Source organism: Scomber scombrus, chromosome 4 (genome assembly GCF_963691925.1).
Source record: "Scomber scombrus chromosome 4, fScoSco1.1, whole genome shotgun sequence".
Taxonomy (NCBI): domain Eukaryota; kingdom Metazoa; phylum Chordata; class Actinopteri; order Scombriformes; family Scombridae; genus Scomber; species Scomber scombrus.
The window spans coordinates 12,309,494-12,337,288 of NC_084973.1; the positions used below are offsets into that span (position 1 = coordinate 12,309,494).

The following is a 27,795-nucleotide window of genomic DNA, read 5'->3' on the forward strand; positions in this document are numbered from 1 at the left end:
GGGGTGTCACCGTGTCACTCTGGACGCGCAAGGGGCAGTGTTTGGAAAAGTGAAAAGTCAGCTGTGAGCGAAGACTCGGTAAATCTGTTTTCCCAGCCTATAGACTTGTTTCAGTCTCAGCTTCAACTTTAGAGAACAAAAAAAGCCAGTGTTTGATCCGGAGTTTGCTCAAATCTCTCGGGAGTTTCGCCGGTAGGGCCGTTTTGTGCCACCTGGAACCGCGCTTGGCTGTTTGGCAGTTTTCGAAGCGGTTCCTCCCTTTGCGCTCAGTTTAAACTCAGCTTAATACGCTCTACACAAGTCTCTCTGTGAAGTTGCCAGAAAGCAGAGACGATGTTTTGCCGCAATCAAACAACCAGAGCCACCGTTGCCCGCGGCTCTGCCCTTGAAATGGAGATACGGCGAGGGAAGTTCAGAAAGAGCGTTTTTCTGGACACATCACAGGTAGACTGGACTGATTGTCCGCCAGTTATCACCACCGTCTCAACACACACACACACACACACACACACACACACACACACACACACACACACACACACACACACACACACACACACACACACACACACACACACACACACACACACAATGTGGGGATCCTCTGTTTACCCCTCTGACTGATTTCTCTCCCTCTACGCACTAACATGTTTGGCACACTTTTAATCTTGTATTGAAGGCATTTGAGTGTGTACCCTGTGTTGCTTTTGTGCGATATTTTAATTAAATTGCACTGGAGAGCTACGCTGCTGCGTTCACGTCCTCAAATTAAAGCTCTTAATTGCAGCATTTCCAAACTACTTTACATTTTACTCTAAGCATAAAACCAATAATATTCCTACAGAGACTTGAAAGTGTTTCTGTTGCACTCAGTAGTGAGCTGATAGCAACTTAATTGTACTTTATGTTGCGTTCCATCTCTTATGATTTATTATTCCTACATGTTTTAATATTGTGTAGTTTTGAGACGGTTATTGCATGACATTCGTCTTTTATAATGGCAATTTATAGTGTATAATGAACATTATACTTTTGAATTATGTTCTCAAGAGATTTCTGCTTTGTTTAATCTCCAAGACTTTCTTTGAATAACTTCAAATTGTAAAACCGCCCTTCTGCACAGCCCAGGATTTCAGCCTGACTGTGTCCTAACTGCTTTGCACAGTCAGCCACAGGGGAAATAGTCAGAATATACTGCATCCACCAAAAGTTGAGAGGTCAAAGCTGAAGCCTGTGTATCCCTCTGAGCTGTTTATCACTGGATTACAACTGGTACCCTTCATGAATGTTTTCCTCTTCCTCTCTGCAAAGCTCCCATGTCAACACCTGCTTCATATTAGCCACCGTTTGTCGGCAGAGCAGACAGGTTCAGAAGCGCTCCCAATCCAATCCTCTAATTACTTTTACTCAGTCCATTTTAATACTGTTCTGATGGAAAGTCCTCCCTCCGTCTATCTTACCCTCTCTTCCTTTCTCACGAACATTCACTTGCCTGTGAGTCGTGAGGAGTATGCATATTACTTCGGTTTCATTTTAGACTGCTGGTGTTAGGTTATTCAGCCAGAAACTTGTTCTTGTTTTGGGTCTGTGTGTGTGTGTCTGTTGAACACTAAACCCACATTTTAGATGTACACTGTGTTGTGTTAAACTAGACAGACGTAAGAAAGAAGTGTGTGTGTGTGTGTGTGTGTGTGTGTGTGTGTGTGTGTGTGTGTGTGTGTGTGTGTGTGTGTGTGTGTGTGTGTGTGTGTGTGTGTGTGTGAGAGAGAGAGGGGGAGACGGGGAGACTCAATTGTAAGAGGATACTTAAGGAATGTTAATGGTGCAATACAGCAAATAGAAGAGATAGGGTAGCTATTGATTCTGGCTTTCTCCTTCCCTTTCTGAATCTCTCTCACTTTTTCGTCCTTTCTGTGTATGTGTTTGTTTGTGTATGTCACCACACATGTGCAGGCTTATGTGTATTACTACTTGTTTGTAATTCGCGTCACAGGAAAACACCGCCAACCCCCGGGGAAAACAGACACACTCCATTGTATTGATTTGCAGTCAGAATTATCCAGATGTGGTGTCTGAACAGCATTGGCTCATATCTTACATACAGGCTCATATAGGCCAATCACTCATAACATCTCCTGGAGGTGTAGTGCTGTTGACGTGGTGAGCATTGCATGAGCATTGGCACTTGGTCTTTTTTTGGGGGGTGTGGGTGTTTCCTACCATCTTAAATAATATTGATTTATGTGTTTCTTTTGCCTGCAATTTTGGATAAAGGTTAGATGAGGAGGGAGCAGAAGTGGAGAAATATTTTTGGGAGAAAAAAAAGAATCAAATCCAAACAGATGAAAAAGGGAAGGTTGGGTTTATGCTGAGCAACATCTTGAACGTAAGTTCCTAAATTGATTAGTTAACTTTTATGGAAAAATGCCAAAAATGTTCAGCTTTTCTGCCATACATGATAGTAATTTGAACATTTTGGATTTTTGGCAAACATGACATTCATCGACGTCGCCTTGGAATCTAAATTATAACAGACATTCTTCACCATTTCTGACGTTTTATAGACAGAATGATTAACTGATAATGAAAATAATCATTAGTTGCAGCCCTACAGTATATTCCTTCCCCCACTCGTATTGATTGTTAAGTCTCTCTATTACTTATTTATCAGAGTAAAGACTTTGTTTTCACATCAACAATCATTGCTTCCTTAACTCTGTAATCTGCTCTCTGTTGGCTCTCATACAAGATTAATTTGTGTCTCAGGCTTTGTTGTCAATGCTAATGATCCTCTTTCAGAGACTTGGACTTCCCTTCAGCTCTGTGTGTTAGGGCTCTCTTAATGCCACTGTGGAACCAGCCTGTGGCATTTCAATGAAGCAAGCTACCTTAGTATGAATGCATCCCCTTTTCACTGTGCCAGGGGAGATCACATGTGTGTGAGCGTGCACGTGTTTGTGCCAACATTTGAACCTCTTATGTAAATGTGTGCATGTAAAACGTGGTTTGTCTGGAGTTTCTATCAGTCAATGACATGCTATCAGTGAATGAAATGCACCATGCTCAAACAGCTGATAGAGATTGAAAAGCCTCTACTGCTTTGTTGGACCAAACCCAAAGTGGCCAGTGCCGACTTTGTTTCGCACACTCATTTGTATGCATGCGGGCAATGAAAGTGTGTATTTGGTAGAGGAAAGATACTGGTTAGGACTGTCCCACGTGTACCAGAATTTAGTAGCTTGTTGTTAAAGCGACACATAAAGTATCAATTGAATCGAGTGAAGTGATTTAAAAAAAAAAAAAAAAAACCCTCACAGTCAACAGTGAACGTGTTTGCATTTTGTCTGTGCTATTTTGCCTAGAGACTGGGTGAAAATGAAGCCAAGAGAGTGATTTGGTAAAACTAAATATCTGTTATTATTAATCAAGAGAGTGCAGGACCAGGCTTTGGGGATTTCTATGGACTGTGTGCCTAATTACAGCAATCAGTTATTTAAATAAAAGATTAAAATGTTTAAAATATTGTTAGGCACCCACTTTGTCTTTTAGACATATTATTATGTCAAAATGTAATATAAGATGAATAAGAAGTTTAGAATTATGGCTTATATTTCAAGTGTGTCTACCTTATCAAGAGAAGCCCTGACAGTCTGTGTTCTGACTCCACATCCTCTGAGGTCTGGTGCTGAATCATTCTGCTGTGTGCATATCAGAAATTGACAGGGTAATATGGTCAGAGAGTTGAAAAAGAGAGAAAGAAACGGAGCAAGCGATTACATGCTCATACAGCATTTGTCCAGAAATCCATTCTGCAGCCGTCCTGTCGATTCTCTGCCTGCTGCTCTCAGTGGGAGCAGAGAAGACATCTGCTTTCTACATCCCTCCTCTCATCCACAAGGCCACCAGTGTGTCTCTGCACTCTGCTCTTTTCTCCATCCTCGCCGGCTCTGCTGTTTCAGCTGAAGCCACCCGGGCATGCAGTGGGAGCATGGGTAGTACAGTTATTATTATGGAGGTGGGGATGGAATGTCCTCATTTTCAATGCTCTGACTTTGTGTTATGTTTAACTCAAGGATGGTCCCCAATTCCCCACTAGTCCGCACCACTGTGGCAACCATCAGCTATGCAGGGCCAGGAAGTGGTTAGTTGCGTGTGTGTGTGTGTGTGTGTGTCATGACACACCCATCCACCCACACTCGCTCCCAGCCTGAAGGAGAGTATGGCAAAGTCTGGGAGTCTGCCATGTGTGTTGAGTAAAATCTTTAACAACTTTGGGCTGCGGTTTGGTTGATTTTGGTGCTCTGCCCTTCTCCACCCTGTAGATCCACACATTCTCACCAGCATGCTTCCAAACTGAAACTACTAGAGGCTTTAATGAAAATCTGGATACAATGGGTGTTTCCTCCGCTCAGCATATATTCACCCACCTTAAAAAGAATGTGTTGGTCACACCAGAGGTACAGGAACTCCTATTTTGAGATTTTAGTAATACAGTGTTTCCTTTATACAAAGTCAGACATTTGGAAAAGAAGAAACGCTATGAGAACTTGGTTCAGCAAGAGAAATGTCTACATGTTTTTTTGGGGAATTATATATTTTGCTTTTATCAGTGGGAACTGATGCTACTCAGTATTACTCCTCCCCAGTCTGAGATATTGTCTGCTGATATGTTTTCTCCAGATGCTTAGATTTACAGTTTATAGTTTACAGAGGCAGACATTGCACTGTAAGCAGCCTTGTGTTCAGCTGTCTCTCAGTGTGGCTTCTACTAGTGTTTAATGTGGCCTGGCAGGAACTGTGATAAACTAAGTTTGTTTATAAACACATATGTTTGCCTCCCCACATACGGAGAGGGGGAGAGGTCATGTAGATGTTGCCAGGGCAACGCTATAGTAATCAAAGTGGGAGAACCTCAGACCATTGAGAGAAAAGACTTACTTTCAAGGAATGCACCCCCCCCCCGAGTCTCAGAGAACAATGGGCCATCACTGCACTGTAGCCCAAAACTAAGCCCTGTTCTGGGGCATGAAATGCCAGGCAAAGGGACTCAGAGGCCCTGGGCTTCTTAGGAGTGGATGCACTCCACCAGATTGCTTGAACAACTGCAGAGCCAAGCTTCTTGAAGACTGGCATACATGCAGTTCTGTGCGAGAGTTATGATATTGGATTTTTAGCCCAATCTTTCAAATGAATGTGGGTCTGACCAGACGTGTTTAAATCTGTTTAAACATTAAAGTGTGTGTGCACCCCAAGGCGTTCTGGCATGTTGAACACAGCAGGGGGACCAGGGAGATGCCAGGGAAAAGGTTTACCCCTTACAAGACCCTTCGTCTCAAACAAAGCAGGACTACTAGAGCTGTATGCTTGGAGGCTTTCTCGGTATGCTGAAGGATATTTTAACTAGCAAATGTTTAACTTTTTTATTACACAGGCTTTGTGTGTACATCATTGTGGAGTACTGTTCCCACTTAGCCTCTGAGTCCTAGCACAAATGAAAAATTGTTAATCTCAGTTTCTTCAAGCCGTGAGTAAAATTCAGCCAATGTCCCACTATTGTTCCCATGTAATGACTGGACTGTTTGCCTAATAAGTTGAAAGACAGAACAAAGGTTTATTGTTCTAATAAAGTATAAATTAAAACTTGTTATTACTTCTACTGTTGAACCCAAATAGACACATTCTTTATCTTTTTATGCAAAAAGTAAGGTTATGTAATAGTTTGATATTTAACACAATAGCGCAATTGTTTGTTTTGAAATTTCATCCATCAAATTTATGTAATGTCCTTGCTGTAATGTAAGCTCATCTCTTTCAGTCTTGTTAGTTTTTACAGTGATCAGAACAACAGCTGACAATCCTTTCGCACTATAGATTTTGTTGACTTGTTGTTAGGCCTTTTTGTATTTCATATGACCCACACACAGAGTTACAGTGTGTCCTCATGCACTAACCCTTCACTGGTCCTCTCCAGACAGCACTTTCCTTCACAGCTTTATCTTATCTAAGTCCGACTGACCGGACATGCTGGACAAACTGGTCAATGTTTGGCTTAGACAGATTGTAGCTTTGGCATCACAAAGGTAGAATTTAAACAACTTGTGTGTTAATTTGAATTGATTTCAAGGGTATAGTTTTTTCCACAGTGGATTTTTTTTTTTACTCTCTTCTTTTCTTATTTGCTGCAGGGGTGGAAGAGTTATTCAGACCTTTTATTTAAAGGTACCTTGTAGAGTTGACTTCTAATAGTGATTTGAAGCATTTAGTAATGAGCCAGTCCAATTTTGTTTGTCTCTCAAGCTACCACACATGGGTGTGCTAATGCAGGATTAAAATACTTTTTTAAAAATCGGCTTTGCAAATGTTTTTATGAGGAAGGAAATGCATTTAATACTTTTGTTGGACCTCAAGGATACACACAATTTGCTTTGGTGAGGAACACACAATTTAAACATTTTTTCATTTACTAAAAAAGCTTAAAGAAAAAGCAGCAATAACATGAGGTAAAATGACTCCACGGCCAGTAAAAGTCCTGCATTCAAAATCTTACTTAAGTCAACATACTAGAATTATTATCAGCAACTACTTGAAGTATCAAAATAAAAAGTCCTCATTATGCTGCAGAATGACCCTTGTCAGTGTGACATTATATTTTAATGCAAATGCAATGCTGTGTACGCAAAGTAAAGCCTATTTGTAAGTACTTAATATCATGTTAGCTCGTTTAATCTATAACAGTATTTTATAAACTGATTATATATTTGGAATGTAAAACCCTGATCTTCAGTGTAACAAGTAACTATAGCTGTAAATACATATAGTGGAGTAAAAAGTACTTCTCTCAATGTAATGAAATAGAAATGTATAAAAATGGATATAGTCTGGTGTTTTAAAGTTCAGTAATTGACTGAATATACTTAGTTACACCTTATGAGTGTTTTGTTTTCAGGTCCTCTTTGCTATAAATGAATACAGACCGAATATAGCTGGCTGCCTTTGTATGACGGCCGTACATGTTTTGGCCTTGGAATGTGGTTAGTGTCTCTAGGTGGCAGCTGGTGTCAGGGTGCAGTTTAACAGCTGAGGGTCTGTTGCTGATGCTGCATGTGAACCCCACCCAACCACAGATCTGTATGTTTCTGCATTACAGAGCTTCACCCTGAACATGATGTTACTAGAGAGGGTAAAAGTACACATGCAGACACACACAGGAAGTGAGTCACACACACTGTCAGTACCCAGTTCACACATGTCTGTATGTCCATGTTCGTCACACTCTGTTTCTCAAACACACACACACACACACACACACACACACACACACACACACACACACACACACACACACACACACACACACACACACACACACACCTTCAGACAGTGACTAAGCAGCAGTCTATCCTTGAACAAGGTCCTTTGCATTACCTCAGACACAGACAGGCTTTGTTCAGCAGTGTCCTGAGCGAGACTGTCACTCGTAGTGACTCGGTTAACAGACAGACGGAGAGATAGATGAAGGTGGCATAATCGCTGGATACTTTCCCACTCCCACAGATGGGAAGCTTCTTCCATGCATCATCAAACCTGTCTCATTCAGTTACTACCTTGCTTAGTGAAGTGGATAACCCAGAAGTGTTGCTCTCTGTCTTGTCTTTACTGTGTAGTACTGCAGTACCTCTTGTAAATTAAGCTCTCCCAGACAATATGAATGGGAATGAGCCACAGTTGAAGAACTGTAAAGGAAATAAATATAGTGCCTAAATGATGTCATACAGTAAAATGAGAACATGAAGAAAATGTTTGACGTTAAAGAACACTGCAATGTTCAGCTGTGTACCTGCTCACGTGCCTCAGAGCTTTCACATCCTTTCACTGTTTCATTCTTCCCAATCTATCAACTCCAACGCCTCCTCTCCCCAGGAGAGCTGTGTTATGTGGGCCACTCCACTTCTTTGAGGCTCAGGTCCCCTGATGTAGCAAGAAAATGGGTCTTTTTATGTCATGTAGTGTGGTGCTAACCCACTTCCCTGATCCAGATCCACTGAAGAAGACCTCCATTGTCTTTACCTCATGACAGTCATAGAGGATTACTGTTTGTTGAATGCCCTTTATCTCTCTATCTCTGTATACACACCTCAGCAGAGACCTTAACCTTAACCTGTCGGGCTCTGTGCTAACAGACATTGAAACAAAACTTGGTTGTATCATGCCAAAAGTATCTTCTTCGTGTGAACATAAGACCCCCCGCTGAATACAGCTCGGTTAAACATTGACAAGAAGACACCCACACACGCAGATTCCAATGTGTGGTTTCGTTTACAGTCTACAACACTTGTCAGCCCCCTTTGACGTATCACAGGGGGCTTAGAAAGATAATAGGCTTTGTCTTTATGTGGAACAATGCCGTTCTCTGACAAACATATTATGCTGGACAATTTCATAAATAGTTACAGATGCTTGCATGGCTGTACATTTGTGCATTGGGGCTTATGAAACTCAAATGTATTTCTCTTTTTTTCTTGTAAAGATTAGTGTGAAAAGTGGAAGCTGGTTTGGTTCTTTTTTACACCCTAGTATCACACTGGGTATAAAAAAGTAGACTTTTTGTTTTTTTGTTACATCCTGTGTTGCCATGCAAACCAAATATGTTGATGTTAAAACTAAAGTTCAAAATATTGGTAGGATAGTTTCAAATAGGCAGTGAGAGGAAAAATGGACTGTAGTGACTTTGCGCTATATGTAAATCCATTACAACATTGTCTGCTCTAAGTTTAGCCAGTAACTTCACCAGGGACAAACCATTAACCTTCAGTTCCACACAGTCATTAAGCCTGAAGAATATGGGGCATGACTGTGTCAGCCCACTTTACTACATCTTTTCTACTGTTCTTTCTAATCCAGTCTTTTCTCTGATTTTTTTTTCTGAACAAAGATCCTTTCATACCTTGCTCCTATACATCACATCAGCACCTGACACATTGTGAAATAAATGGAGTCAGGGCCTCTCTTTCATACAGGGGAATGCAGTTGATACTGAGGAATGTTTTGGTGTGTGTAGGTGTGTGTGTGTGTGTGTGTGTGGGGGGGGGGGGGGGGGGGGGGGGGGGGGGGGTAGGTGTGTTGTGCATGCCTCTTCCTGCACTGATTTGGAAAATTGTTTTCATTTTGAGTAATCCTACTGAGTTACAAAGTGATGAGTTCAAGCTAAGTCACCCTCAGTAGATGAACTGTGAGTAATAACTAACAATCCGTGTGCGGTTGATGGATATGAGTATTGTGTTGCTGTTCTTTCCTCACACTGTAAAGAAAAAAATAAAGAAGGAAAAAAAAGCAAATCATTTAGAGCAGCATTGAACCAAAATTCTAATCTGTAGCTGAAAGAACTTGTTAATGTGGGCATTTTTTATAGCGCAGCTTGACTGGGAGATCATTGGGTGTTTTTTGTGGAGAGGAGAGGGCAAAGGGGCACACCGCCAATGATGTTGCTCTCTGTGTTGATGATGCCGAGCAGGTGTTTGACTTTATTGGAGCAGATGGGTCTATTATGCATGTCTGCCTTCCCTGCATGCTGCATAGTGTACCAGTCTCTGCCAGCATGTGTTTTAATGCGTGTGTTGACTGGTTCTGGTGGCAGACGGTGTGTTGTCACTTCTTGTTGTATCGCTGTGTTCTTCCTGCTGTCTCAGCAATTATTTTTATTGCGTCTGTCTCTGGTTTTCCATTATTGCCTACCTCAAGAAAAAGAAAAGTGATCAGCTTGTCTAGATTTTCACTCAGGTGGATTCGGATGCTTTATCATTCATACTAATGTGTAATTGGAAATTATCAATGGATGATACAACAGACTTTTTTTTAACAGTGTCGGTAGTGGTGATTTAGTTGCTTCATATAGTAACCGTAATCTAACATGCTGTTTTGAAATCTTAATCTTCCAAAATGCTTTGTGTAGTCCAGACTCGCCAGGGGAATCTCCGGTTGAGACTAGACAACCAGATGAAACAACCGGACAACTTAGGGATGATGAGCGCAGACAAAACACTCTGGTGATGTCATTTTTCTCCTAATACATGTTTAAGAGAGCAAGAATAACAACATAAAAAACATTTTCACATATCATTTTCAACACCACATTTAGTATTAGTCAAAAACAAGTACATTGAGTACATTAGAAAGACAACTGAATTTTAAATATCTTGATTAATTTAAACACATGAAAGACCAAAATGATTTATGCAAATCACCATCATGTTCAGTACCTTGTTGAATCAGTTACCTTATTAGATGTTCTCCTTTCTCACTCCTTGCCGGCTAGGATGTAAAAGATGTTATTCTTGTCAGTTTGAGATATGGTCCCTCCAGTGTCTCTTCTACAGATGTTTAGATTATTATGGTAACTTTGCAGATGTTTAGATTTGTGGGATCTGTTTTACATTTTACCCAGACAGACTTTTACTACAAACGGGAGCCTCTTGGTGAGAGCTCTACAAAAAGCATTTATTATGGTCTGGCAGAAGTGACCCTGTGGCAAATAAAGTGTGGAATTTGATGTTTTTAAAAAAAGTCTGACTATTTATATGTCTCTCTGTCTTGGTTTCACTCTTCACTGCTCTCTTTTATGTCCGTGGAGCTCATTGTCGTCATGTCTGGTTTAAAGCAAAAAAACAAATAAAGGCACGTAATCCTTTTGAACAAGTGTTCTCTGTGATTTCTCATTTGAATTATTTAAGTTTAAGACTCACAAAATGATGTCATTATCATTTAGGGATGTCCCGATCCAGCTTTTTGCACTTCCGATCCGATACCGATATTGTAGCTTTTAGCATAGGCCGATACAGATACCGGCCGATCCAAGCATGTATTAAAGATTAAAGATATTTACTTATTTTGTTGTTATACTCATGTTGAAAAGGGTTTTGCTCTTAAGAACAACTAGCCAACTTAATTAGGTTAGTTTGAATAATCCACAATGGTTGGTAATGAGAACCTGACCTGTTTATTCTTAACAGGGTTAAATAAACACAAAATAGACAAAATAATAAATAGTCAATTAACCACACAAACTGAATTGGCATCAGTGCTCTGCTCTTGAACAACAATAGTGTAAACCAAGGCTTAAAAAGCCATCAGTGCAAACAATATTGTAAACTGTATTAAAAAAGCAAAACACACAAAAAAGCTGAGTAGAAAATAAATAGTGGGATGCTGGACAGGTCGCTAGGTGTGCTGAAAAACGCGGACCGGATTTGAGGGGAAAGCTGAAAAAACTGGAATGGATTACCTACAGCGGTGCGCTGGAAAACACGGACCGGAGTTTTGAAAACAAACTGGATCGGGAGTCCGGATCGGGATTTTCCCGTGCAGGCCGATCCGATATTGATATGCATTTTTTGCTAATATCGGCGGCCGATCCGATCCAAATATCGGATCGGGACATCCCTATTATCATTATTTAATAAAGCTTTGTGCAGCCTTGCTGAGTGTGAAATTGTGTTTCAAGTGGTGGCACATCAGGTTGTGTTGCTGCTAATGTTCTGCAGAGGGAGCCATTGCTCCATTTCAGATTCTTCAGAAGCCCCACAAGCAGCTAAGGCACAGCTTTCTCTCCTCATTAGTCACTTTTCTTTGACATTCATTACATGACATTTGCTTTACATTGACCTTACAGTCACTACTAGTCATTTTAGAAGAGGATGCACATTTTCAATTAGTAAATGATTTGTCTTTGTATACTTATCCTCCCAAATCCAACACATAGCTAGTCTGCTGAGGTGCAGTCTGCACCCCTGAGGGTAGAAATCAATGGAGATGAATTGCCTAATGAGTTAATTTCTCTTTCACTGAGCTGCCTGCTTCTTCACAGGAATGAGATGCTGCAGTCTCTGGTAACTGGCTGAGGTATCATTCCTTAAAGTCAGCAATGATTCTGGGAAGCAGCCAGAATATTCTGCTTAATGCTGACATGTTGCTGAACTGTCTCTATAGGGGTGTGTGTGTGTGTGTGTGTGTGTGTGTGTGTGTGTGTGTGTGTGTGTGTGTGTGTGTGTGTGTGTGTGTGTGTGTGTGTGTGTGTGTGTGTGTGTGTGTGTGTGTGTGTCCTTCATAGATAACAGCACAAGGGCCCATGTTGAGACCTAAGATGGGTCCTTAAACCAAGTGCCAAAACTCACTCCATGTTCTTTTATTGCTGTATCTGTGATGAGACAGGCTACTCCCCCAGCTCTCCCAAGCCTACACACAGATTCATGACACACACATCATTTTTTTTCACACAGGATTTCCAGTTGATGAAACCTTTAATTTCCAACAGTTTTGATCATGATCGTCATAACGTCCCCTGTATCTAATCTTAAAGTAGAAGTTAAATCACTCAGAACTTACAGACTGAAACCGATACACCTAATAACAAGGTAGAGTGTCCGTGAGATTTACAATGTCATTACACCGTCTCTGTGCCTGAGTTATGACTGTGTAGCTGTCAGCGCAGGTTTTTCATGCTCTGTAACTGCGAATTGACCTCCGGGGGTATTTCTCTATGATATGTCTGGTTTCATAGCTCGTCACACACTACTGTCATCAAGTTGAGCAGATGTGACCCAGTGCTTGCCGTAACACAGCCATGTAATTGAAGTTCTGTAATATTCCAAATCTATTAAGTCTGATTTTTTTATGAGTAGACTGAAACTGTTGCTAGTTTCTGTGTGCCCATTTGTACACTGATTAGAACATGTTTCTCTCCCTGTGACTTTGTACAATCACCAAAGGTTTCAATTTATCTGTCAGTTGCCCTGTCTGTGTTATGCAGATGTCTCTCTTATTCTCTGTCCTTGACCAAGCAACTGTCTAAGAGTGTAAAAATGCACTGAAAGAAAGCTCTGAATGAAAAGCTCCTATTTTATTTCTTTTCCCTCTGTGTGAAACAACAGGGCGGACGCTTGCTTGGTAGGCCATAATCAGACAGATGAGCCGTCAGCTGCATTTTTTTTTATCCTTTGAGAGTTTTTTTTCTATGGTATCATTGTCTGTGTGTGTGTCTGTGTGTGTATGTGATGTGTGCACATGGTTCATAGTGTGTTTGTTTATATAAGTTTATGCCTGGGTGTGTATGTAAGTGTAGGTTTCTTGTCTGTGTAAATACAGTGTGTAAGGGAGTCGTGGTGCTGGTGAGGTTCAGTTTTCAGATTGGGTCTCGATGACAGTCCTTTGTTGTGGTTTGGGGCCCGGCTGGCCTGGGGCCCGCTCTTGTTTCTCCCTGCCCTGTTCTGCTGCCACACAGTGTGTTATGCTGAAGACAGTTTTTAACCTTTAGCATAGACTCTGAAGATAAAAGGTGGCGTTGTTATCTGAGGCAATAAGATGGTGGTGATTAGAGGTTGAAAATGACATTTTTGTGATAAACATCAGTCTGTTTGCTTTTTTAACACTGTAGAGTATCAGATGGATCTCCTTAGGTTTCTTGTTTTTTCTTTGGTAGACTGCCTGTCTGAACAATGTGCAAACTCTTTATTTTGCAGCATAAGGAGTTTGGATATAACAACGTATAGTTGTAATTTATTCCAACTTATGTTCTTATTCCTACAGGCAACAATAACCTTCATTCCACCAAGCTAATTGCTGTAATCTGGGAAAGTCTGATGGAGCAGGAAACTTGATTGTACAGGTTTTAAACAAACCCTCAGGGCAGACAAACTTATTTGGAAGAGCATATGAAGGTAAACAGGGAAATTATTAACAAAACTCTCCATTTTAAATATCCATCATAGTTTACAGACCGACTTCCAGGTTCAGTTTTGACCTTTGTCGCAGTTGTGCACACAACATGAGTTTTCCTGTGCATACAATACAAGCATATGTCTAATGTCAGGTGTACTCACTTTTGGTTTTACTTCCAAATAAAGCAGGTTAGTACATCTGGATAAGTTGTCCAATTGTCAACAACCTGATGACAACCTCTCTAACTGTCTGAATGTTTGTTTTTCTTGCCTCATCAGACATGCTCTATCCTGTCCTCAGATCAGTCATTGCAGGCGATAGAAGATGATGGTTGAAACTGTAAAAAAATAAGTCCCAAAATTGCAAAAACACAAGAATTGTTCTTTAACATTTTGTTCATTTGCAGTGAGACATTTTTTTTAAGTTTGCTCTTTTACTTTACTTTGTCATTGACTTTATACAACAAATTCTGCCTTGTCTTGACAGCCCTTCCTTCCGTGCTCACTTAATTGCCCAAAACATTGCCGCAGTCCAACAGCTAATGATTGACCAAATGCTGATGTTTAAAGAATGAAAATATAAATCAGTCTTTAGATAAATACACTTTACTCCGCACAAACACCTGTCTGTCTGCCTCTTTGACACACCATCGCCAGCTGACAGAGTAACCCTCAACTCCAAGTCCAGCATGTTTCCTTCAGCTGATAAGGTGCACGGACAGGAAGTCTTCCATATTCCTCCACACATCCGTTCAGAAACAAGAAATTGCACCGGCTATTGTCTTGAAAGCGGTTCAACCCCTTCAGAACCTATTACGCAAAGGTCAGGAGGAGGGATTTTTATCCTCATTTTGTAATCTTTTCATGGAACAAGTGATTCTGTCAGTGCTCTGTTTGCCAAATCCTCCCGTCTCTCGATCAAACCTCAGAGTTATTCTTGGATTAACTGATTGTGTAATGTATTGGTTTGTACATCTGGCCCTGCTACTATCAGACAAAGCCTTTTAGTCACCAGCTGATAATTCACTACCCGATCAATAGGTAATCACTATTTCACAACACAAAATCCTTGTCAGGTCTAAAGCTGTTTGGCCACTCCAATAACCACTAATCTACTGTCTCTGAATGCCTGAGTTTGCCTCATCCTCAGTGGCTCCTGGCCAACAAGCCGCAATCTCTCTGTTTGAGCTAGTCGCCTGCCTGCCTACAGTACCTGCCTCCCAATGTGCCCTGTCATTGAGATAATAACTGTTTGTTGCCTTTTTTTGTTCAGCCTTCAGGCTTTTGTCATAAGGTGTCAGTCGATGTGTTTTATTGCAGGGAGATTTACCTGCGGCAGGTTGTACTTTAAGGATCTGGTGCTCATGTAATAGAGAGATTCAAGAAAGAATAAATGGATTAAGTGACACTGAAAAAATAAATAGTTCTGTCCTGATGCGTTCAGCTCCTTGTTCATTCTTTAAGACACATACACATCCACCTACAAACAAGTGTTGTGCCGTGCCTCTGGAAAAGAATATAGAGAACGCTGTATTACTCCATTAGGAAGTTAAACCTGTTTAAATCCAATTCAGTATAGTGTACAGGGTGTTTGAGGTCTTGTTAAGTGAATATTTGTCCAGTTCAGTAGCATGCCAGATTGCCTTTCAGAGGAGATTGACTGAATATGAATCTGCACACAGCAAATCTTGACTCCAGTACACACACACACACACACACACACACACACACACACACACACACACACACACACACACACACACACACACACACACACACACACACACACACACACACACACACTTTCTCTCTCTCATACAGGAGTCCCATAATGTTTTTGTGAGGACTCATAACCCTCCCTCTGTGCATTCACCTTAGCTATTTCTCTTTCCACCTCAAGAACAATAAATCACTTTCTTACTGCGTGTATGCTGGTGTCTGCGAAAGATTAGCCGGGTGATTTAAAGTCTCAGGGTGGAGGCTTTACTCGGGGAAATGACCCGCTTTGCTACTGGCACCCCCCCTCCGACTCCTCTCCCGTGAGGTGAAAGGGCTTTTACATCTCCTTTGTTTTCACTAGTTTTTCCTTTGTAGAAGAGTTTAGAGGATGTGCTTCAGTGTGATGGAGTGCCATGGAACACGTGTGGGGAGAGGGGTGCTTACAAAAGTCATGTCAAAGTGAAGGTATTTTTTAAAACTTTCCTTTCCTCACAGAAGGGACCCCTTTGCTCATGTGGAGCTCTTGACATCAGTCAGTGATCTTCTGAAAGGCCCTGGTCCATTCCGATGTGTTTGTGAATAGGAGAAAAATGTATACGTTGTAACTGATGTGCCTCGGTCAGCGGTGCGCAATGTGACGCCGGTTTCCTGTTGAGGGGTCGGTTCTGTGGTTTGCGCATGCTTGGTCTCACCCACGCCACAAGGAAGGATACACACATGCACCCTCTCTCGCTCACACACAACATCTGTATCAGGTTCAGGATCTAACGCACTGGAGAATTGAACAGGATGAACGCTCCTACTTCTCGAGTATGTTCTGGAGAGCAAAGGAAGATGAGCCATAAACCACTGTTCCCACAGGACTGAAGCGGAAACTTCAGAGGAGTTTACAGCTGAAAGTCACATGGAGTCAACTTTGGGATGTTCTTGTTTTTGAGAACAGAGGAAACAGCGGGACTGATGGGAGAGTTGACTGGCCTTTCCTTGGCGTGACGTAGAAAGTGGTGTGAAAGTATTTCTTAAACAGCTTCCTGACATTTGTGTTACCTCTCATTTTTACACTTAGTGCGAAATTCAAGTGTCTTTTGGGGAGCCAGTGTTTTTGTTGGATGTGGTAAGAATTGCCAGGAGACTGCAATTAATATTTAAAGAGGCGCGATAAAAGATTGAAATGGTCTGTGACACTGGTGTTCTGTGCTATAAAATATGTATCACATTTTTGCCAAACGCTTCTGACCCTGTGACCTACTAAAGTGTATATTTCCCTTACATTCTCCAATTTTTCAGCGCTTTCAAATAATCAGTTTTTAACAGCAGCACACACATCTGGATTAGTGTTTTCAATTATGTTATGAAACGTTTATTTTAAAACAGATTTTAAATTAAAAAACATATATTGGGTTCCATAATATCACTATTTGATTTATTTAAATGTATTACAACTTTTAATCCCTGCACAAGGGGACTGGAGAAACAAATGAACGGATTTAACAAGTGAAATCAAGTCACAGCAGCTGTGCTAATTTCTTTTAGAGTTAAAACGGTGAATGTGACTCAAATTCACTGCTCAAAATGAGCATATTTGTTCCCCACGGTGTAAGATTGCATCTCTGTGTGTTCTGTTTCATTCTTGCCTCCCGTCAGCGCCAGTTGACACGGTTGTAATTTCTCCATTTATTAAAAAGAACAAAGCTCCCCACCCTGTTATGCATGTGTGGTGGCGCGGTATTTGCTATTTGTTTGTTTAAAAGGGCGTGGGGGCTGCTACAGTAATCTCTTTTCCCCCTTACCCCGTTTCTTCTTTTTTAAGTTCATTACCATCACCAGAGGCGCGTCGTAGGGGTTAATTTAGCGCTTAGTTGGGGCGCGTCAGGGCGCACACAGTGGACTGGTTGTGCCGATCACTCCCGCAGAGGCGATGCCCTTTTGTGGAAGGGTCTCTTGTCACACAGAGGACAGACGGCATTCACAATCGGGACACAGGGACACAAAGAGAAGAACTGCGTTTAAAAGGGTCCATTCTTCCCCCGCTGCCGCTGGGTGTTGACTGTGGGTGTTTGAGAGGATCTTTGTTGCCAGAAGAAAAGTAGAGAGGAAGAATACGCGCCGTGAACGAGTTGGGGGGATTTTTATGGACAGGGTTACTACAGCAGAGCCCATGCTGTCATCCACTGCACCTCTGTCTGCTTTCCCGGAGCGACTAGTATTATTTTGGACAAGGAGCGGAACTTTTATGGATTGTTTTGCGCACTGACTGTAGCCTACTACAAGACTCAACTACAAGGAACACTGTCATAATGAACTTTCTCTCTCGGGTACCTGCGGGGTTGTGGTTTAATCTCGATAATTAACTTCAAGAGGAAATCATTTCTGGATATATCGTATTAAAGGATGCCAGTTGATAAATTCGCAATCATGGAGGACAAACTATGGATATTGGAGGACCTCAATATGATGTACATTCGTCAGATTGCTCTCAGTTTACAGGTAAACGTTTCATCTCTTCTGCACGTTTCTTGCCTATATTTTAGCTGCTGTCACCAGTTTTGAACAGTCTTAAAGTTGTGGGGTGTGTCAATGAAGTGTCACCCAGGAAATAAGTATGCCTGTCTCCAACTTTTACCTTCTTTCTCTTGATTGACAGATTGTCCAGCCTAAGTATAAGCAGTCTAATAACTGAATTCTCGATTCTATTTACAGTAATGTTTGTTCTCCCAGAGTATAGTGCATCACTGTGTTAACTAGATGAGTCTGCAGCTGTGCCTTGGTGTGCTGTGAAGTTTACAGAGGGCTTGTGTTGAAGACTCTTTTCTATGTGACAAACAAGTCGAGCTGACACTGGTGTGGTCTCTCCCTGTACAGATGGCAAAGCTCTCACTGACAGCAAACAGAAAACAACACTGCATGCCATCCATCTCTCCCCTTCTCTCCCCTTCCAACTGGGGTTCACACACAGTCCACAGCTGCACATATGGGCCTCATAAGTCCCAGTGGGAGTGTGCATGTGCACATGTGTGTGCAGGCTAGTATTGTGTTCTGAGAGACACAAAGAAACATGACAGCACTTAGCATTAATGCAATGTGCCAAATATGCACAATCTCTGTTCCTCTAACAGTTACAGAGGAAATAGCTGAAGAATATCTCAATCTTAACAGAGCCAAATGAAGAGACACAAGGCCATTGGAAATGTTACAGGTATCTCCATGGGGAATTCTAATATACTTTTTTATTTTCTGGCTTCACAATCTGAAAAGATATTGCCTGTCTGTGCTGCAGTTATTCAGAGGTGTAAAAAAGGTGCTCATTGGAAACTGAAAATTAGTCCCGTAGGCCTTCAGCTGTGTGACACAGGGGTTGTGCAGAGATGTGTCACCCCTGCTAACAGTTTGGCACCGTTTTCATGCATGAGGTGTATCTTATCAGTGCCAAGTACAACAGAGCATGCCAAGTTGTGTCTTTGGCTTTTATCACATAAGAGGGGATTCATTGCTATAAAATGACATACACATTTCTACCAATTTAAGTTTGTGTTTAGGCTAGTCTACCCTTTTTGTGGGATGTTAGGATCTCTTTTAGAAACTTTCATCAAACTCCATAGCCACTTGTGTTGGAGGAAAGTGTAAAAGTGATTTTCCTGACGCTTTAATACCGCCTGTAGTTTGAAATGCAACGTGACAAACAAGCAATCACGAGGTATTTCTTACCAACAATTTGATTGTGCACTAATCAACTTATTAGTACCTGACACAGGGCCTCCTTTTCATGAATTAACTTGTTTTGCTCACACATGAATGTGGTGCTGTGTCTGTATATTGAATCTAGGGCATTATGTTGGAATGTAGATGACATTTTTGTCTGAAAACTTTGCAAATTTAAGCATTTGTCTCAGTTCCATTTTTGTTTCTGTTAATGCAATTGCATTGACAGGAATGTGTGATAACATCCCGCCTGAAAATGCACTCATTCAGAGTGGCATACTCTGTCTCACACTAACTATGCAATCATGTTCTTGCTTATTTGTTGCACTGATGCACTTTATAGTCACATTCATATTTATTTCTTTATCTTTGCACTAAAATGTACCTGATTTTTATTGTTTGATGTACTGTTGTCGTGTTTTTGTGCCTTGTAAGGTGTCCTTGAGTGCTTTGAAAGGCGCCTTTAAATAAAATGCATTATTATTATTATTATTATAACAAGATGGTGAGCCCTTCTTTAACCCAGTGGGAAAACGCTCTTGTCACTTCTCGTCCTCTGCAGAGAGTTGAGAGGTCAGGGTCAGTTACAGAGTAGCATTATCCTGCAATAGATTTGGATTTTTGTTAGATACAAAGTTGTGCTCATCTTCAACTCAAATAAGTTTTTTTTCTGTTTAACACTCACTCCCTTGCTCACTTGTTTGCTCACATGCTCATTCTTGCTCCCTCCCCCCATATCTCCTCTGCCTGGGTGGGTTTATGAGACAGGGATTCTTTGTATGTGGCTTAGCTGCACGGCCCACAGTCCAACTGTAATTTCAGTTTGCTGGGGATGTTGTTTTTTTTTGCTCCAGGGTTTTTCATAAACGTCCAGTAGGTTCATCACAAATTGCAGTTATTAAAACCCTTTCCCCCTCCTTTTGTCTTTCCCTGTGGCAACATATATCTGAAAGCCACTCCCACCCCATGCACACACATCTTTACAACATCTACTAAATTGCACCTTGTTGGTTACTTTTTTATGTACACGTAATCTCAGAAGATATGAATGCAGGTCATTTAAAAACAAAATTAAAAACTAAGAAACTCATATATGTCTTAAGCACTGAGGTTCCAACATTTCTCCGGGATGTATAATTGCTGTGTCAGGAGGAGCGAGGGCAGCCATTGTGCTATTTTCAAGCTCAGTAGGATGTAACTTTTCTGCTCTTCAGGTTTTAACAAGTCTGTTAGAATAGGAATGACTGCATTTTTGGCTCCGGTGCACTGTTATCTTTCTACTTCCCCTCCTCTCTTATGAGGCCCAGAGGACAGTCACTGCAGTGCTTCTACTTCAGACACATGCAAAGTGTAAAGCCTTTCACCCACATCGTACAGAATTCCCTCTCAAAGGAGAGATGGCCGATGGGAAACAGGAAATTGGTCTTGTGTAATTACTGTTTCCCACCGGGAGTGACAACATGATGTTGTTGAACTCACTGCCATTAATAAATATATACACACCATTTCCTGTCACCACAAATCCGGACACACAGATTTTTTTTCTTATTTGTGTCCCCTTGTTTTTTCTCTCCTTTCCTGTCCTCTAGTCCCTCACAAACTCTGTCCCCCTATCCTGTCCCCTTCTCCCCATTAACAACTTGAGGGCTGTAGATGGACACTTTCTCCCTGGTCTAATTTTAGCCTGTTGACTGGCCTTGAATACATATCTTGGCATTGCCAGAGTTAAGTGAGGACATCAGATTTCTGATGTCATGTATTTTTGATCTTGTTATAAAAGCGAGATTCATCTCAAGCATTTTATTTTCCAAGTAAGTCATTGTTTATGAAAGTACAATACTTTCTCTATGTGTGAGTGTGTTGACCTCTCTGGGTCACAGTAGCCCTGCACTGTTCAGAAGGGGTGCAACCTGGGTCATTTAGCTGCTCCAGCTCCAGCTCATAGAAATTATATTATCTGATGAAAGATTGAAGAAATCTGTGGTTCCTTTTTTGGGCTCTGCTGCAGTTGTTGTGTTTATTGAGGTATTAGGACATAGGACTGACACATCAATATGTGAACCTGTGTAAAACACAAACTAGTGTAGACAACTTAAAATATGTATGTATGATCAGAAAGTCTCAAAATAATTTACTGAAGATTTAACCTGTTAGCTGTTTTCCACTTATCTATTTACTTAGATTTCTGATATTGCTACCAAGCTAAAGCATTTTAAGTGTTCAGGCCCTTTTTTAAATTACATTAAACTAATAAGGGTGATAAACAGCAACATTAACTTTAATATTTATTGACAAGTTCAGTTGAAGTCCTTAAGCTACAGGAGACTGAAACGTTGATCCAAACATGTTATAGTTATGGTAGCTGAGCTTCTGACCCTGCTAGACTATGAGCTTACGTGGGGGTCAGGTAGGAGTTTCTTGCTGCTTCACTCAGGACTCATTTTGACCCCTCACACGCTCCCAAACCCTAAACTTAGCTGTAGCCATGCCTTGGATAGTTCAGGCCTCAAATATCTATTGGCTGGTATTCATGTAGCCTGTCTTCTTCTGATCTCAGATCACTGATCAAGCTGCCTTGACCATTTGACTGAGTAGGTAACATCTCTAAACCCTGATCAATGCATCGTCTGTTTTCATTTGAAACTGCACTGTGATAATTGCAAAGAAATGTATCTTCTAATTAAGTTTGTCACCTTATAAATTGGCCATTTGTAGTCATATGCATGGATTTGAAGTCATTAAATAATGATTAAATATGGATGTTTTGCCAGTATAAGCCCTGGTAACTGATATTTCTCAGCTCTAGTCCATTTAGAGCTCAGGCTTTCTAAATGTAGGAAGGTCCAGGAGGGCCAAAGGCCAAATTGAAGGCAGTTAATCCCTGTCTGCAGTGAGGCAGCAAACCAGTATCTTCGTGTGCACTCTGGCTAGACTGATGAATCTCTACCCTGATGTTGAATTTGTTGTAAGAGCAAATGTTAATCTTATTTATGCTTGAACAGCAAAACAGTGCATGCAAGGTTTAGCTGCAGTCCCCTATATTACCTTGCCTGGACATTTAGATGCATTTCATTAAATTTGTTCCTATTCTTCTAAATTCCCTTCTTCTTGTATCGTTGTCATGGTTAAAATGTCAATTCTTCATTTTATTGCCTTTTTCCATTCTTGTAATAAATTAATCTTATCAGTATTCAGGTCAGCTTCAACATACTCCTGCAAAATACAAAGTCAGCAGTTGAAGAGTGTGTGCGTGTGTGTGTGTGTGTATAAAGTGTGTTAGTTCAGCTGTGAGGTTGTTTAAGTAGCCTAAGTTACACCAGACCTGCCTGCTTCAGTGGAAGGTGTGCTAAAGCTAACAGTGTGATACAGAATACACAGTCACGTCTGAGCCAAAACACATTCCTTCACAACGGACCACTTCATCGTACATAGCTCCCTGCTGAGCCTGTCTGTATGTGCGCCTGTGTGCTAGTGTGTGCTTGTGTGTGTGTGTGTGTGTGTGTGTGTGTGTGTGTGTGTGTAAATATTTGCAAAGACCAACAAGCCAATACTGTAATCTATATAATCAAGCAGATTAGTACTCTGGTTTAATTAGGCACAATACGTTTGTCACTTTTCATTTCCCTGTAAATGTAGGTTTTAAGTCTTTTTGCTTTTTTTTTGTGCATGAAAGAATTTCTTACTTGAGTGCAACAGCTTTGACAGTTTCACTATGCTGGCAAAATGGATGGAAATAGTTAGGTTTGCTTGCTTAAGATTTATGTACATGTTAGTCTGTTTGCTGTGTGTGTGTGCTTTCTGTGTCTGCAAGTGTATCTTTGGCATCCGTAGCATGGATAGCTACAGTAGGTTCCAGTTCTTCCAGCGCTCTATGCCAAAAGCAGACACGGTGTGTGTGTGAGGTAGAGGAGAAAGGGAGCTTTGTATCACATCTCACACACCCATCGTTCCCTACCAAGGCCCTCCTCTCCGTCTTGGAACCACAAATCTAGTTCCTAACCCTCAGCCATCTCTTTTAAGCCTTCCTCCCTCCCTGCTAACCTCAGGTCTACTGACTCCAAACCATCTGGCTTCCCACCTCACCTCTGCACCCCAACGCTCCCCTACCCACTAGATTTAACCACAGTGCTGTGACCCCCTTACACCTCTGTCCACACCCCAGCCATTGCCCATGCAGCGGTTAGGAGGAGGCAGTGCAGGTCTGAATAGGCATTCTGTGCAAACAGAAACCAGTTAGATGCGGCGGTCTGAGCCAGTTTCCTTTTGATAAACAGCAAGTGTGAACCAGGAGAGTGCGAAGGAAATAAAATACCAAGCCAAACCATGAGGTGCTGTTATTGGAACACCAGCCTGACTCCCTGCACCTTCCCAGTTTGATTCTTTTTGTCATTGGCTTCCTTCCCCTTCACGTTATCTCTGCCTGAAACTATTTGATAAATTCCCTCTGCTGCTCTCCTCTCTCTGTTCCTGTATCTCAGCTTTCGGCCCTTATTTCCACACTCTTTTATCTCAACCTTCAGCGTCACCTTTTGTTAATCTTCTCCACTCTTTCTGCTTTCACCTGCGCAGGCACAAAGACACTTTGGTTTCAGCAGTTTATGCAGATTTTTTTTTTTTTGCAACTGCAAGGAAAATTGCAACCAGTTAAGCCATTTAAACTGAAACTGCAGGCCTAATTCAAATCAGCACGGATTGGATTAAAGCTATGTTTGAGTAGTGGTGTCAACAAGCTCACAAGTCACTGTTTTCAAGTAGAGCTATTAAAAATGTTGTTTTCCTTTGTAAAACATGTAATTAAAAAACTTGTTCTGGAGATACAGCTGGTAGCACAGGCTGTTTAATCAGATGGTTGTCTTTGAAATTGTGTGCGAACACACATTGTGTTGAACATTTGGTAATTGGTTTAATTGAGCCTGTAGATTTTGCTTTTGTGTTTGTCCATATGGATGCAATTTATGCTTGTGTCTTTTTGATCTATTTGTGTGTGCTTCAGCTTGTGAGATAAAGTCTGCACAGTATATATGGTTGTGTGCAAGTTTATGGTTCATGCAGTGTCTTTATTGATTTGTGTGTCTTTGCTGAGGTTTAGCATGTGTGGGAGATTAATGTGTGCATTAATACATTCTATCTATTTCTGTATCGCTCTCTGATTTTTTACATCTCTTCATTATCCCTACCAGCACCATGCAAAGAGTGTGCACTGGAACAGAGAGTAGGTGGAAGTCAGAGAGGCCGAAGATAAGTAGGAGGCAAGAGCTGTCTAAACAAACAATTACAGCCATTTAAGCATTTCCCTGTGTACATTCCCATGAAGTGGATAGCATCACCGGCATTGCCGTGACCTTGAGGATTGTGTTGTCTTTTTGGTCAGCGTTTACAATGTGTGTGCCAGTAGCACGCTAAAGTGTCTTACTGAATCACTGCACACTGGGATACTTGGTCGCTGAGTTGCTGTGTGTGTGTGTGTGTCACTGGTGGGTGTGTGTCTAGCAGGTGGAACAACTCTGTCAGCATTTGGAGGGCTGCCGTCTGACCATCTGAGTCCGTTCTGCTTTCATTAATGACGGGAGGATCACACCTCTCTTTAAGACATGATGTAATGACACTGTAATTGCCTCTGTCTCCATGTGTCTGTGAGACACACAGTAACATCACAGTATTGATCGTTTTTATGTTGACAATAGGGCTGGGCGATAAAATCAAATCAAATATAACCATATATTTGACCAAATACCTCAATATTGATATTGCAACAATATTGTAGGGATGACTATCGGTGCTTTCAAAAAATATTCACACAATAAAATGTTGATAAATAATCATCAGTAATTTGGATATAATGACAAAGTGGGTAAAGGCAAATAATAGAACAGCTAAAACAGTCTGATAAGTTTTACTCATTTTACTGTAATGCAGTATTTAAAACCAGGAAAAGACCCTTCTGCCGTATCACGATATTACAATATCCAAATTCTAAGACGATATATAGTCTCATATCACCATATATTGCCCAGCCCTAGTTGACAATATTTTAATCACACGAAACTGATCAAGCAGAACAGATGGCCTCACATTATCAGCAGTAGGCTTTGAGTACAGAAATACTCAAAGCCTACTGCTAATAATGTGAGTTAATTTCAAAATGTAAAGACTTCTGTTGGTGAATAGCCTTAGAAGATAGATGACTGTGCTGTTAAGGAAAGCCGAAATCTCAAAGGCGAACTGTCAAGGGGGAATTCCAGGGTTTGTAGGCAGGCCAGCAGAAGCTGAGCCTTAAGGCTGAGGTAGATCTGAAGGCCAAGTCTGCTGAAAGGGGCCTCTTGTTGTGGTGTGAGATGTTGAGAGGCATGACTGAGCTGTTCCACCCCTAAACAATCCCCCCTCCTCATACACACTGTTTCATCATGATGAGATCAGTGGAACAAATTCTCCAGCTGTATGATGTCATGCTTGGGACCGGGGGGTCAAAAGCTCAGGGTCACATTAGGAGAAGCTTTTTTGTGTGTCTGTATGGGAACCAAATGTGCAACGTCCTTTTTATCCACACTGAATTGGACTGGTAATGTACTAATGTGTTGTAGTGGCACTAGGGTGCAACCAATTTTTGGGGCTGATGCTGATACCAATATCAACCAATAATCGTTATACAGAATATACTTAAACAAACTTTTTTTTTTTTTGCAATGACTACTCAAATGTGGTAACACACACACATTTAATATATATGTGTGTGTGTGTGTGTGTGTGTGTGTGTGTGTGTGTGTGTGTGTGTGTGTGTTTATGTAGGTCCATATTGGACAACATATACGCCAATACCATACATACATACCATACATATCTGTGAAGAGCCAATTTTGGCTGATAATATCAGCTGACTAACACCAGTGTGTTAGTCAAGCTCTAAGTAGTACCATCTTGTGTTCTTTCCTCTGTCTCCTTGCCCTCATAAGCACACACACCTTGCTACCCTCTGTATCATCCTGTGCCCCCTCCATTAGGGAAGCTATTTTAAAAAAGCTTGTAAAGCCTCCTCAGGTTGATTGCACCTTCTCAGAGATGACAGGTGTACATATGTTAGTATATATTTCTAATCTTGTCTTTTCTAGGAGATGAAAAGGTTAATCCATCTTATTTTTGTTGGGATGGACTAAGGAAACTAGACAGGGATTTCTATTGGTGCTGAGGAGAAGCACAGCTCGATATGATAGGCTGTGACACATAGCTAACTGGCCTGAAGAGCCCCTTTAACCCCTGCTATGCCAAGGCCCTCTGAAACGGAGTGTCATTGGTCAGTATGTCACTGGACACAGTATGTCTTTTGGCTGTTATGTAACTACACGTGTACGTTTATTGAGACACTATTTTAGGAACACTCAGACACAGCTCATGTCCTCACAGTTGGTGACCACAGCTGTCACTGAGATCCATCCAGACTGACAGTCAGTGTATATATATACATATAGCTTTGCATATGATCACTGTTGATTTGACTCGCATAATACTGTGGTATAGGTTGCAATAGCTGTGTATCACTGGTGACAGAAGTGTCTCATGATGTTGTTTATTAGGTTTGTCATGTTGCAGCTGTAGACTGTTGTTGTGATACCGTATGTGACTGCAAAAGATAAGGTTTCCTACACACAGTTTTTGTAGCTATACTTTCAGGCCAATTGAGGACTGTGGTCTTCTGAGTATGTAAACTACACTCCTAATTCAAGGAAAGTCCCCTTTCATATTTTATATGCTTCAGTCAATCATGCTGATGTCATGTCTGGTTGGTGACAGTCCCTGGTTCACTCCCTGCATACTTGTGGTTAGACAGCAGTCAGGTTCATTGGCTGTTTGGCAGCACCTAAGGCTGCATTAGGACACTGGGAGGGAAGCAGGTATTTACATGTCTCTTGCGTAAGAAAAAACATACATCAACTTGGACACATTTCAACAATGACAAGGAGAAGAGGGAAGTTAATTATCCAGTATCACTGTGTATGTAGATGTTGCTATGCCCCCTAATGGCCAATAGTGAGTTGAGGACGTCTGTTAAAAGAATAAGTTCACAGTTCTAAAGTCTTTCTTAAAACAATGGTCAGGTGACTATATGAACATTGAAACAGGTTTTGCGTCCTGTCACCATTTTGACAAGCTGAAGCCTTAAAATATCTTCAAATAAAATGTTAAATACATTTTTGCACAGAAGGAGGGCTGTAACATTACTGACATTCAAAGTGCATAATAAATTGATCTCTTAATGACCAGTAAGAACAAGAGAAATTAACCTATCCTTAAATATGAATGATAAAAATAAAGAGATAAGATAAAGGCAAAAATAATACATAAATGCACATTATTGCTGCATAGTTCAGAAGAAATGATTGTGGTAAAATCATAGTAGTGGGTGGCCCAAACTGACAATAGATATCCTATAGATTCCTATAAAATTCTATTTCTGTTTTTTTTAAACCATTTTCTGTGTTTTTATTCTAAATTTTCTGTACACTGCAGTTTTGCTATTCCCTCATACTGCACTGTTTAATCATATAATTTCAAATTTGTCAATATCCTGCCGCCATAACGCGATGAACAGTCTAAAAATATGATCCAGAAGAGAAAAAGAGAGTTATCATACATTTATTTTTTGACTGTTATTCCCTGTGTCTCACAGTAAATC

General features: G+C 41.0%; 1 protein-coding gene across 2 annotated transcripts in view; it reads left to right on the top strand.

Annotated features, from left to right (window-relative positions):
- The first annotated feature begins 175 nt into the window (after positions 1-175).
- The window catches only part of rtkna (rhotekin a), a 58,250-nt gene continuing 30,630 nt past the window's right edge, over positions 176-27,795 (top strand). The window contains exon 1 of one of the 2 annotated variants that reach the window (XM_062417489.1): positions 176-444. In XM_062417489.1, the coding sequence (XP_062273473.1) occupies positions 334-444 (111 nt within the window). In that variant the 5' untranslated portion in view covers positions 176-333. Of the gene's footprint in view, positions 445-17,514; positions 17,916-27,795 lie in introns of those variants that run through there. The other variant, XM_062417490.1, reaches the window with a different exon arrangement.